At 36.8% G+C, this 14,609-nt stretch overlaps 1 protein-coding gene across 3 annotated transcripts in view; it reads right to left on the bottom strand.

Moving 5' to 3' along the window:
• Positions 1–237: 237 nt before the first annotated feature.
• Positions 238–14,609, bottom strand: part of RIPK2 (receptor interacting serine/threonine kinase 2) — a 52,656-nt gene continuing 38,284 nt past the window's right edge. For all 3 annotated transcript variants that reach the window (XM_072603622.1, XM_072603621.1, XM_072603623.1), the window contains 4 exons: positions 13,450–13,533; positions 5,680–5,767; positions 2,269–2,421; positions 238–975 (listed from right to left, as the gene is read on the bottom strand). In XM_072603622.1, the coding sequence (XP_072459723.1) occupies positions 626–975; positions 2,269–2,421; positions 5,680–5,767; positions 13,450–13,533 (675 nt within the window). In that variant the 3' untranslated portion in view covers positions 238–625. The remainder of the gene's footprint in view (positions 976–2,268; positions 2,422–5,679; positions 5,768–13,449; positions 13,534–14,609) is intronic.

Here is a 14,609-nt window from a genome sequence, read left to right on the forward strand (position 1 = left end):
TTACTAGCCGTGTGGCTCTAGGCAAGACCTTTATCTTCTGTTTGCCTCTGTTTTCTCATCTTTAAAATGGGGATTAAAGAGAACACCTACTTCTCAGGGTCACCATGGGATCAAACGAGGTAATAATCACAGCACTTAGCCTAGGGCTGGCCTATGGTAAGTGCTACAGAAGTGTCAGTTATTCTTATTATTTCTTCTATTCTTGCCCTGCGATTTATTTGATGAACAAAGAGATGCTTTTTGAAACCTTAATGTACTTTAGACAAGTAATAAATGCTTTACAAAGCTAACAACTGTAGAAATGACTTGCATCAGGAAAATACAATATCACACAGCACTTTTTATGAACAAGTACAATGCCTTTATCCTTAAAACAACATCAATTTACAAAACGCAATATAGTAAGCTACCTACCACAATGAAAGTTTTCCACTTATATTCATAAAAAAATACTTTGATGTCCTGTGGAGTTGGATCCAGAAATAATTATATTAACTTTAAAAGAGATCTCAGTGATATACCTAATTCTCAAAATATTGTTTATAATTAAAGTTGTAGCTGAAGCATGGGAGAGAAGAAAAAATGTCCTTTCATAAATCGACTTTCCCTCCTGGTAAGCAAATATTTAAAGGCTTTTATTTTGGAATAAATTTAAAGATGTTCCTCTAGAAACCACAGTTATTTCTGGGTAAGGCTGAAGACCCAATTGTCTGTTATCTTTCAATTTCTGTACTATAATTTTGGCAAACTCTTCTCCTTGAATGTCAGATGTATCCAGCATTTGCCTGACTTTTGATGTCCTTGTAGGCTTGGTGCTAATAAGTTCATAGTCTTCCTTCATAAGCAAATCCTTAGACAGAAGGGCATCCAGGCACTGGTTGAGGCAAGCTTCTGTCATCTGGTTCACAATGTCTTCCCTTTTGCTTTGGATCCACTGTTGGGCAACACCATTTCCCAGACTCTCTGGCAGTGTATCTAATGGGAAAAAATACAAAAGGCAGGTGTACACTTACAGTAAACTATTTTTACTTTTTTCTTGCAGAAATCCTAGCAGTTTTCTGCTTAAAAAATCCTCTAATGGTTCACTAGCATGTGCAAGTAAGGATTATATTCATTAGGCATGGCTCTTCTAGATGGAGAAAGGGAAATGAAAGTCACAGTGAGGACAATGGTGGAAAGTTGGGATGTTCTTTTCATGCCCAGATCATCTTTCCCACTTACTCTAAATTCACCAATATTTAAAGCAAAGATGTGTATATATTTTTTAATTTAAGAAAATGGTCTTTCAGTTTAAAATGGTTCTCTTTTCTAGGTTAAAATGTGATTTTGTTCTTGTCATAAAAACCTATTTCCTCCATTTTAACCATGTCTGAAGGGTACTACTGACCAACTCTGTTGAAATCTTACCCATCAAAACCCACCTCAAATGCCACCTTCTCAAGTACCTTTGTCTTATCTCATTTTACCTCAGTTGAAAATGATCTCTCTTGCACTTAAGAGTCTAATGTATACTGTAAATTTTTTGAGCATATGTTAACTCTCCTAGAAGCTTCTTGAGGACAAAGATCAAACCTTATTCATTTCTGTATCACACTATGTGACTAACACAGATGATACATTCAAATAATATTTATAGAATTCATTAAAATTTCTTTTCTCCGAAGAAAATATGATTTAAATATTCTGATGCTTGAATACGTCACAATTTTAAGAAGCATTAAATTATAGGAAATTCTTAAGATACTGTTCTTTACCTTTCTTCACAGTCAGATATTCATGCAACATCATCTTGACCAATGCTACTGATTACATTTCAGCATGGTAATGTATAATGTGTCAACGAGTATAGGCAGCAGATGGTACAGTCGATATAGCTCTGGACTGGGAGTTAGGAAGACATGAGTAAAAGTCTGGTACCAAGAACTTCCTAGCAGTGTGACCTTGAGTAAGTCACTTAAACTTTGTCTGCCTCAGTTTCCTCCTCTGTAAAATGGGGATAATAATAATGCCTACTTCCCCCAGGGTTGTTATGAGGTTCAAATGAGGTAACATTTGTGAAGCACTTTGCAAACCTTACAGAGCTACATAAATGTTAATTATTATTATTGTCGTTGATATTGTCATCATCGTCATCATCACCGTCATCATCATCATGATCATCATGATGGAATTAAGGACAAAGCAATCAGGCTTACTATGAGACACCCTTATTGATTATTCATATAGCCAACAATGTCATTTAAAAATATCAAGTAGCAAATATTTTACCTGAATTTCCTTCCGTTGTGAGTGGCTGTATTACTGCTGAAAAAAAAGATGTCTGGTGGTTGCAAAATTTAGCCTTTTGGACTGAAGAAATGGCATCATCCCAGCTGCGATTTACTGCAGAATGAGGCAGTGTTGAATACTCCTGATTTTGTACTGTAAGACACAAAGTTTTCATTAGGTCATCTTATTGCAAAATATCCCTTACATCACTCTGGAAGTCCCATTCCATTAAGTTCATATCAAAAGGCACAGCTCAAGGCTAAGAATATAAAGCTAGATGAAAACCAGTCCTTGTGCTCAACTTAACTTTGTCCAGGGAATACAACACTGCTTAGAAAAAGGCAGTTAACATGTCTTTAGGAGAAGGAGAATATTAAAAAGAAGACTAGGAAAGTCTTCCTGGAACAGGTAGAGACTCATTGTGTCTTGAAGTAGGTAGGAAGGAGTGTTTTGTGAAATGAAGATGAGTATCTAAAGAAAGAGAGCATACAGTACTGGCTGTAGAGAAAGAAATGCTATGGCGGTTGGCAGCTCACTGCTGACATAATTCATATGACTTAGCATGAAAAAAGAGGAGGTATGCCATCTTCTCCAGACAGACCAAGGATATCATAGAAAATCTCCCAACACTTGCCAAACTCAACAACTGATAGGAACATCTGGTGATTCACATGAAGATATAATACCAAAGAAACCCTTCAAGCATCCCTAGAGATTTTGAAAGCCTGGGCAAGAAACTAAAGAACAGGTGGTATTTTTGTCACAGTTGCTCAGTTAAAGGATGGGCTTCATTTACAAAATGGGGTTAATAATAGTGTCTATCTCATTGGGTTGTTGTAAGTATCAAATGAGATTGCATGGTTATATATGTAGCAGTGGTGGTAGTGGTGGTGGTGGTGGTGGTGGTGGTAGTGGTGGCAGTAGTACTTGTGGTGACAGTGATGGTGAGGGTAGTGGTAGCAGTAGCAGTAGCAGTAACAGTATTAGTAATAATAATGGTGTTAGTAGTAATACTAGTGGTGGTAATAGTAGTATGCAGAAAAGAAAAAGATAGATATGAGAAGAGAACAGCTGTCTATGAAGATGGTGTTTCAGAATGAGATTTGGATATGAGAATAGGAGACTCCTGGGCCAATTTGATCTAGTCTAATCTAATTAACACTGGCCAGACATAGAATATATTTAATATAGGCCACAAAGAATATATTTGCCTAGAGACTTTTATATATGATCAAAAGAATTTTAACCTGAAAATCAAAAAGGAGACCTGGTCAAAGACTAACAACTCCTATTTTTTCTTCTAAAGATAATTCAATTTGGATTGGAAATGACAGAATAAAAATGGGGAATGGGAAATTGAAACGTGAGAAGATGGAGATAGACAGCTTTGCTTGTCAAATGACTACAAGTCACCATGCCTATGGAAGATACCTCCCCAATTAGTGAAACAATTTGAGAATGTTATTTATTGTTATTATTGTTAATAGTAGTTAGCATTTATATGTAGTTATAAGGTTTTCAAAGCACTTTATTGATGTTTGTCATTAAAAAAATTATGGTGCATGGGAAATATGTTGTAGGACAAGAAATGGGGGCAACATCTTCCTGACTTGCAAAAAGAAGGTACACTTTTTAAACTATTGGTATATGATCCTGACTTCTATTTTTGACAAAATTGAAGAACATAGGATTAAAGGGAAAGTTTATGAGCCCGTAGGGAAGTGGTCACTAATATGAGTCAGTCTGGGTTGCCAGATTAACCTAATTTCCTTTTTTTGACAGGGTCACTTGATTGGAGCCTCAAAGGAATGGTGTAGCTATAGTAACCCTGAGTTTCTGTAGAATATCTGAGAAAGTACCTCATGATGATCACTATGTACAAAATGGAGAAAAGTGGGCTCTATGATAGAATAGCGAAATGCATTTGAAACTGGTTGAAGAAACAGACCCAAAGAAGAGTCATCAGTAGATTGATGTCAACCTGGATAGAGGTCTTCAGTGGAGTACCTGAGATGGGATGTAAAGACTGATACAAAGCTGGGGGTAGGTGTTTGTTAACACAGTGGATGAGAGGTAAGATCCTTTTCAACAGATTAGAGCAGGGATTCTTAACCTGGGGTCTATGAACTGTCAAAACATTTTATTGACATTATTTCAATATAATTGGTTTCCTTTGTTATTTTATGTATTTAAAAACATTATTCTGTGAAGAGGTCTATAGGTTTTATCAGACTGCCAAAGGGATGCAGGAACCAAAAAAAGTTTAAGAACCTCTGGCCTAGAATAATGGACTGAAATTAATAAAGAGAACTATAACAGAAATAAATGTAAAGTCCTACACTTAGGTTGAAAAATATAGTACAGGATAGGATAAATGTGGCAAGACAGTGTAGGTGAAAGAACACTTGGGTCTTTCATGCTCTGTATGAGCCAACTACATGATATGGCAAAGGCATAATTTCATTCCTGGTCTCATTATTAAAAGTATGTTGTTTGGTTTTTTCAGTTGTGTCTCACTCTTCACAACCCCATTTGAGGTTTTCCTGGCAAAGGTACTGGAGGGGTTTGCCATTTCCTTTTCCAGCTTATATGACAGATGAGGAAACTGAGGCAAACAGAGTTAAATGACTTGCCCAGGGTCACAGCTAGTAAGTGCCTGAGGTCAGATTTGAACTCAGGAAGAGGACTCCAGGCCCTGACTTTAGGTCCAGCACTCTATACAGTATGCCACCAAGATGTCCATTAGAAATACAGCATCCATAAAACAATGAAAGTCATAGTTCTACTGCTCATATAACATCTATTTTGTTCAGTTCTGGATGCCAGAATTTAGGAAGGTTATTTACATGCTAGAGCAGTGGTGTCAAACATGAGATTACTCCCTATATTGGTGCAGCTGGCACCCTACCCATACTTCCTTGCCCTGTGCAATTATTATTCCTGTCCTCTTAAATCTTTCAACATATTGAAGACTTCTTCCTAAGGTCTTTCTTTATAGTAAATTGTGATTGTTATTACTGCCCCAAATCTGTTATTTCATTCATATAGGAACTTCTGGTGAGGCAATTGCTTATACCAATTGTATCGGGAGAACTACTCTACAATTTACAATCTTAAGCAGTTCCCTTGGGGCACTAAGATGCTGAGTGATTTGCCCAGGGTCAAAAAGCCTGTATATATCAGAAGTAAAATGAACCACAGTCTTCCTAACTTGGAGGGTAGCTCTCTGTCTACTACTCCATGCTGTAGCTCACTATCTTCATCATCATTATTAACATTAATATTGCAATGGACTTTGAATATACATAGGAAATATCTACTATATAAATGAGAGCTGCTTTCCAAGAATGTTGAATTTTAAGAGAAAAAAGGAAAACTTTCAAATTAATACTGAGTGACAAGCTTACACACCAGAAGAAAAGAGGTTGTCTTGAGTGGTCGATACGGACCTTGCTATTTCAGGATTACTCTTTATATTAAACTGAGTTCCACAGGATTCCTAAAATGAGAAAGAGACAAACCAAGTAGTATTATTTTTTCAAAGCTGTTCAATAGCATAACTTCTAAAGGATCTGAAGTCTTACATTTGCTTTTCAAATGTAATATAATTGATTAAAGCACTATTATTTATCTGTTTTTTTGTTCTGGAGCTAGGATTTTGACTGTAAATAGAACTGGCACCATCTTGTCTTAGATGGGCAGCGTGACATAGTGGATAGGATGTTGGTCTTGGAGTTATAAACACCTGAACTTGAGTCCTGCCTCTGACTTCTACCAGCTGTATGGATAGGTTATGTAACCTCACTTTCCTCCAGACAGTTATCTGATTATCACAAATTGGACAATTAAAAAAACAAGCAAACAGAAAAACAAGTAAATAATGAACATGTCTTAAATATTTAGGTCTATTATCCACAAAATCCAGGGAGTGATGGCAAAGAGAGCATCTCTTTTCTGCCCCTTCCCCATCATTCCTTATGAATGAAAAAATTTTTTATTTGGGATAGAACATTGAATAAAATGTCTGAAATTGGTGACCCTAACTGTTGGTTTACAGAAAGTAATTAAATCTGTTCACATTTGTGTTTCACCATCAGAAAGGTAATATAGTTTCATGAAATGAGCACTTGAAATGAATCAGTTATTCATATCTTACAGTCTGACAAAGAAACTATAAGGTATTGATATTTAATTAAATCCAATAGAATTAAATCAATTAATTAACTAATTAATTAAATTCAATAGAAACTATTTAAATGCTTGACTTACTGTGTGCAAAGCACTGTGCTAGGCACCAGAGATACAAAGATGAGTAATGGCAGTCTTGGCTCTCAAGGGTGCTATATTTTTCACTTGGAGGATATGAAATTTTCATGAGTACATATACTATTGAATGTTATATGTGGGTGAAAGCTCATATACATATGAGGGAGAATGATTCAGACAAAAATTTTTTTCCTAGAGCACCAGGAAAATTTAAAGAGAGAAAGAGTAATTTCTGCTGAGAGGTCCAAAGATGGCTTCATTGGAAGATCAGGAATCTGAGTGAAATCTTCAAGAGGATTTCAATAAGTAAAAATGAGCACAGAAACATATTTCAGGCATGAAGGGCAGTCTGGGTAAAGGTGGGAAATAGGAGACAACAGGACAAGAATGTAGAGTAGTCCAAGTTGACTGGATCACAGAAGGGAAAGGTAGGTTAGGGCTAAAATGTGCAGAGTCTTAAATGCCAAGGCAAGGAGTTTATCTGATAGGCTATATGTAGCCACTGGAGGTTGTTGTTGCAGTTTCTAATTAAATTCATGATCAGACCTGTGCTCAGGGAAAGTTGGCTTGACAGTTATGTGAAGAATGAACATAGAAATTAAGAAGAGGAAGGTTGCTATTACAATAGTCTAAGGGGAAGTGGTTAGTGTGGAAAGAAGACAGATATGAGAAACAGTGTATAAGTAGAATCCATAGGGTTTTGTAACTAATTGGCTGTGGGTCATTAGGGAAAGTATCTGATATGACTCCAAAGCTTTAAGACTGGGTTACTAGGAGGATAGTAGAAATGGAAAGTTGGAGGTAAAGGTATATTTAAAGAAGATGAATTCATTTTGGCACATGTCAAATTCAAGGTGTTGGTAGTTAGAGCTGACTAGGAGGCAATTAGAGAGATGAACTGAGAAGGGAAGATTGGAGATCTTTATATGCAGATTTGGAAGTTATTAGCACAAAACTGAGATCACCAAGGGATAGAATATAGAGACAAGTAAATAAAACTCAGGACTAAGCTTGAAGAAAGGAGTAGGAGGAACCAGAAAAGGAGATGAAGGAATAGAGAGATAGGGAGGAGAAACAGGGAAAAGCACTGTTATGAAAGCCAAGAAAAAAATAGAATATCCCGAAAGAGATAGGGGTGAGCAGTATCACATGCCACAGAAAGACCATGGAGGATGAAGACAGAGGAATAAAAGTATTTGTATTTAGCATCTGAAGGTCTTCAGGGACACTGGAAAGAGTTGTTTTAGTCATGATGGGAGAGAAATACAAATTATAAGGAGCTGAAGAATGGATGGATAGATAGATGTGTGTTCGTCCTTTGTTGCCGAAGAAGACCATATCATCAGAGAAATAATGGCATGACTTGCACTTGACTTTGTTTTGAGTGAGGGAGGGGTGTGCAGGTCACCAGCCTCATTTCTCCTCCAGAGCCATCTGAATCCAGTGACCATATGTTCATCAGTATGACTGGAGATGACCCAGGATGAGGCAGTTGGGGTTAAGTGACTTGCCCAATGTCACACAGCTAGTGAGTGTCAAGTATCTGAGGTGAGATTTGAACTCAGGTCCTCCTGACTCCTGTACTGATCCTCAGATAGATAGGTGGTGATGAAGTAGAGGAAGTGATTGTAAATTGCTTTTTTTAGACACGGCAATCAAAGGGAGATGATGATTTCTTAATGTAATGGTAAGGTCAAGGGAAAAATTTTGTTTATTTTTCTGGAGAGTAGAGACCTGAGAACTTTGTAGACTGAAAATGTAAGAAGGGGGCAATCAATACAGCAAATTTCTGAAGAGAACAAGAAAGTCTAAGATAAAGATCCTACAGGCAGAGGTTGCCCTTGCCAAGGAGGAGAGCCACCTCATCATCAGACTGAAGCAAAGACTGTGTGAAAATACAGAGGACAGGAGATAAAGCAGCTTATGACTGATGGTTTCAATCTATGGAAAAAAACTCAGAACAAGAGTGATATACTGGGAGAACAGGAAAGTTTTTAATGACTAGAGGTCATGGTAAGAATGGACAGCAGATTCAGGAAGAGTAGGAGGGTGAGGAGGAGGAAAAATAGAACACTGTTATAAGACACGTTTGAGGACCCTGTTGCCTTGAGTCCATGACACATGTAGTCTTCTAGGTCCTCAGGTACAACTTTTTGACTGAGTCCAAGTTTTACAGAACAAATCTTTTCATTAAGAGGATTTGTTCTATGAAGTTTGGATTCACTCAAAGGGTGGCACTTGAGGACCTGGAGGGCTCATACCCATTATAAGAGAAGGGGACTTGAGAGTTCAAGATCTTGGAAGTTGTACAGTTTTGAGTAGTGGTGAGGCTTAAGCTGTTATGATCCTTATTAGTAGCTATCAGGAGGCCAATTCTGGAAAGCATTTTGAATCTATGTCCCCAGTGTTACTAAACTGTACATTTCCTTTGACTCAATGATACCACTAGGCCTACACTGTAAAGAGAATTAAGAAAGAGGAAACAGACCCATTTGTGCAAACATTTTTATAGCAGCTCTTTTTGTGGTAGCCAACAAAACAAACCCTGGAAATTAAGTGCCTATCTACCACTGGGGAATTGCCTGAGAAAACTACTGCATATGAATTTAATGAAATATTATTGTGCCCTAAGAAATGATGAAGGAGATGATTTTAGAGAAACCTGGAAAGACTTGTATGAACCAATGAATAGTGATGTGAGTGAGACCAGGCCAATTTAAACATTTACAACACAAGTCTTGAGAACTCTGATCAGCCATAATTCTAGAGGACAGAGGATGAAGAGGAAGGATGATTAAGAGGTACATACCTCTTAACAGAGAGAAGGTGATGAACTCAGGGTGCAGAATGAGACATGTCATTTAGACAGAATCAACTGGGAATTTGTTCTGCTTGACTATGTATATTTGTTAAAACGGTTTTTCTCTACGTATTTTTTTTATTTGGTGAAAGGGGTGATGGGGGAGAAAATGAATGTGTGTTAATAAAAAAAACTTAAAGAAGAAATTTAAAAAGAATTTATAGAAAGGTAATCAATAAAATGTTTTCCTTAAGATTAAAATAATAAAACTAAAATTAGTGATGGATTTGCTGACTGTCTCAAGGATAACTTCATTACTTTGATGGATGTGTGATCTCATGAATATAAGCAATCTCCAACAGTGTAAAATATGCTGCCTTCTCATCCTATGTGAATATCGTACATAGATCTTCCATAACTTGTTTACAGAGGATCAACCAGTGTTCTAGGGAATCTTCCTCTACATCTCTTGACATTTTGTGGACACCACTAGAGCGTGCAGGATGTCGATTAGCTATCACTTGCTGCTGTTACATGACTTACTCATTTCTCTTTCTGGTTTATTTCTCTTGGATAATGACCTTTATGCAATTTTTGTACGAAATTCTGCATTGATACAATGCTGCAGCCTATTCATGCCTTCCAGTATACCTCTTCATTGCCCTTTGGGTGATCTACAACTTTAATTCTTTGTTCAGTGACTTGAAGTGATAATCACTGGAGGAAAGCTGATAATTAAAAGGTGGGCTTTTTTTTAAGGAGAAATATTTTACTGAGAAAATGGAGGCCATTCATTATGAGCTCCTTCTTCTTCCTTTTTTTTAATCTCAAAACTAACTGACCTCCAGCCTCTCTTCCTTTGCCCCAGTCTAGGTTGGAAGAGATGGCCATGTTCCTTGCTAAAATAAATCTCTCTATCTGTACCCTTAATCTCAGCCTCTGCCCTCTCCTGCAATAGGCTGCCCACCAAATCACTCCCCCTACTCTTTCACCTTCAATAGCTTTCTACTGGCAGCTTCCCTGTTGCCTACAAACACACTAAACTTTCCCTATCCTTAAAAAACCCCAATCCGGTTACTGCATTCCTCCTTAGCTGTCCACCTTCATTACCTCCCTTTCTTATCCCCTCAATCCCATTTTAATCCCTGAGCCTCTTGCCCACTTTTATTTCTTTGGAAAGAAAAAGAAAAGAAATACAATTGCATTTTAAGTTTTATCCCCGGAACTATCTATGGATTTGGCTCAGGAGAAGTTAAAATCAGAGACAGATGGAACTGAGAGAGATGTGTGGGCAGCAGCTACTCTGTGTGTGAGTGTGTCTGTGTGTGCAGTTCATGTATGTATATATATGTAGTGTATACACACACTGTATACCATATACAAATATATACACACATATTGTTCTATCTCTAATTTTAACTTCTCATGAACCAAATACACACACACAAATATACCTACACATCTATATACATATATATACACACATATACACCTCTAAATACCATGTTTGTATGTGGTTGTTTTCATGTTAACTCACTCATTAGACTGTGAGCTCCTTGAAAGCAGGAAATGGTATTGTTTTTTTCTATTCTTTGTATTCCCAGAGATTAGCACAGTGCCTGGCACTTACTTAGCAAATAACACACATACCTGTATTTATTTCTATATGGGTGTAGGTATGTGTTTCTATAACCCTGGGTCTCTTTCCTATTTCCCTATCACCAAAAACCTCTTTGACATTTTGAACTGGATGCCCTGAAAAAAATCTCAAACTTCAAATGACCAAAACAGATTTTATTATCTTTACCGTTAAACCTATTTTTTTATTTGCCCCATTTCTATCAAGGGTACCACTATCTTGGACATGAAGGCTTGTAACCTTAGGAGTCCTTCCCAGCTCTTCACTCTCCCTCACCCACGTTCACTCTATCCCATTGAATCTGCCTCCATATCTCTTGCTTCTTTCCCCTTACATAGTTACTGCCCTCATTTAGGTCCTCATTGTGTCTCACTTGGACTATTATCATAGCCTCCTACTTGATTTTCCTGCCTCATCTTTCCCTTCTTGAATCCACCCAATGCACAGCTATCAAAATGATTTTTTTTAAAGCACAATGGCTAATAGGTGGCATTTTATATAGATATTTAAAGTTTGCAAAGTTTTTTTAAAATATGGTCTCATTTGATCCTCCTAACAAGCCTGCGAGGTAGATGCTATTATTATCCCCATTTTAGAGATGAAGAAACTAAAGCCAACAGAGGTTAAGTGATGTGCCCAGGGACACACAGCTACTAAATGTCTAAGGTCAGATTTGAACTCAGATCTTTCTGACTTCAGGCTCAATATTATCTCCACTGCACCATGTCATTTCCCTGCTCAGTACACTCAAGAGCCTTCTCATTATCTGTTGATAAAATACGAACTCCTGTTAGACATTTAAAGCCCTAAAGAATTTGGCTCCAGTCTATCTTTTCAGGTTTATTATATAGTATTATGCTGAATTTGTTATATTTTATTTACATTATTATGTTTAATTTATTATATATCTGTTTAATTATTATTATGCTTAACTATAGTCTAGTCACAATGTCCTTCTTAGGCTTTCTCATATGTGATATGCCATCTCCCATCTCTCTAATTTTTCACTGACTGTCCCCTATGCCCGAAATGTACTCCTTCCCTCATCCCCGTGCCTTAAAATGACTAGTTCCCTTCAAAGCTCAACTTAAGTGCCACATGAAATCTTTCCTGATCTCCCATGTTACCAATGACTTCTTTCAAAAAAAAATCTTCTTTGTCATCATTTTTCATCAGGTGCCATATTATAGTCTAGACCACCAGTGGTGTCAGACTCAGACAGAAATGAGAGACCACTAAACCATATACAAGGATTCCTGTGGACTGAATATTGACTTAGATAACCACATATTAGCTTTATCTATGTTTCATCATATTTTTACTTATTATTAAAGAATTCTCAGCTATATTTTTTCCTTGTTATATTTTAATGAGGTTTCAGCCCTGGGCCGTGTGTTTGACATTTTTGGTCTAGACAATAGGCAATCTTTAACTATTATTTTCTCTATGGACAATCAAATCAAACTCTTCTGAGTGATTTTGTTCTCATTTGCTCTGCAATATGTTGGAGCTCAATGCAGTCACCACTATGTCCCCTACAAACTGGAACCCCTGGAGGATCTTAACATTTGGAAGGAATCCCTCTTCCATTTAGAACTGCTACTGAATATCCTAGTTCCACAGTGGATAGAATGCCAGCCCTAGAGTCAGAAGGGTCCAAATCTGACCTTATACACTTATTAGCTGCACAACACTGGACAGGTCACTTAACCTTGTTTGCCTCAGTTTCCTCATCTGTAAAATGAGCTGGAGAAGGAAATGGCAAACCACTCGAGTATATTTGCCAAGAAATCCCCAAATGGGGTCACAAAGAGTTGGTCATAATCAAAGAAAGACTAAGCAAAAAACTGAACATCCTTCATGTCAATATATACTTTTGGAAAGATTATGCCTCCTTGTTTTATGTCTTGCTTCATGTTCATAGTCAGAGGGGTTTTAAATAGCTCTCTGTGGTTACATCTTTCAAAGAGTCTTTTATGATTTTAATATATGCAAAGGAGACAACTTGTTGGAGGAGAGTCTTTTTGCTTTATCAAATTGAAAATTTTTTACAGACAACAAATAGTTTTCATACTGGGGTCTTCTATCCTTGGCACCATGAAGTCAATTTCTGGTAATGAAAATTCTCCATGGCATCTAGCAGAAAGATATTTATACTCTCTTATGCAGCAAAATAAGATGATAACCATAAATGCTCACTTTCTCAATCATCACAGTCATTCTGATTTGCATCCTGGCTAACAATGGGAATCAGAGCAAAAATGGTAGAAAGGAAACCAGTATTACAGAAGCACCACTAGTTTTATAGCGTGAAGACTCCAGTTGTAATCCAAGCTCTGCCAGTGGCTAGCTCTGTGACCTTGGACAATTCAAGTTATCCCTTTCCGTCTTTGTTTCTTCGCTTGTAAAATCCCTGAGACAAACTATGACTTTTTAGTGCCTTTCAGACTAGAGAATCTATAAAGTAATATTTTACCTCCTGTGGACCGTGACTTAGAGGTATGTTGAGAGGGTACTCCATTGTCTTCTTGGAACATAAGGGAATGATACTTGAATTATTCTGTAACAGAAGAAAATAGATTTGTATTTTTAGTTAGAGATGAATATGAAATTACAGAAAGGCAATAAGATCTACTTAAAACCTAAATTCAATTTATTCTCACTTTTTGCTTTGATCATTTGAACTACAATGAAGAGAAAATTCAAGATACTTTAGGGTAAACTTTATGTAAAATATTGTTTACTTTTGGATTTTAAAAAAATCAATGACTTTTCCTTTAACCAGTTAGTTTAATAAATTTTCAGACCTATCTGTCATTGTTATTTTGTGCTTATAAAATTCAGCTAAATAATTCTGATGCTGAAAAAAGTTTCTTTGATTAATGTAAATTGATATACAGATAATATTCCTTGTCAACTGTGGTAAACTCAAAACAGAATCATGAGTTAACTAACTAATGAGAGAAAATACAGTGAATTACCAAGGCATACTTTTTTGGGGGAGGAGGAAAGTCTCAATTTTTGCCATTAAAGGAATAGGAAAAATTAGCTTTAGAAAGCATATGCTGTTTGAAGCTAGAAGAGATTTAAAAGGACCTAAAATTTTCAAACAGAACAAGTCAGCAAGAATGGTTGATTTTTTTTCCCAAAACATTCTAGAGGAAATAAAAATGCTAACTCATCAGGAAACCTGGGTTCTGTTTCTGGTATTATTTTTAACTAGATCTCTTCATGGCTCTGTGCTTCATTTTCACTTAGTGGCTCCATGGATAGAGTGTTGGACCTAGAATCAGGGATACCTGAGTTCAAATCTGGGCTCAGATACCAACCAGCTGTGTGACCCTGGGCAAGTCATTTAGCCTGTTTACCTTAATCCAGTTGAGAAGGAAATGGCAAACCACTCCAATATCTTTACCAAGAAAACCACAGGGACAGTACAGGCATGCTATGGTCCATGTGATCATTACAAGTCTGACATGATTGAATGACTGAACAACAGTATTTGCCCTATTCTGTTTCTCAGGGTAATTATGAGGACAAAATAAAATAATTGATATCATAACACTTAGGAAAAGTTAAATGCATTATGTAAATAAAAAACATTAAATAGCAAACATATCAAAATGTTCCCAAAGT

This window comes from Notamacropus eugenii, chromosome 4 (genome assembly GCF_028372415.1).
Source record: "Notamacropus eugenii isolate mMacEug1 chromosome 4, mMacEug1.pri_v2, whole genome shotgun sequence".
Taxonomy (NCBI): domain Eukaryota; kingdom Metazoa; phylum Chordata; class Mammalia; order Diprotodontia; family Macropodidae; genus Notamacropus; species Notamacropus eugenii.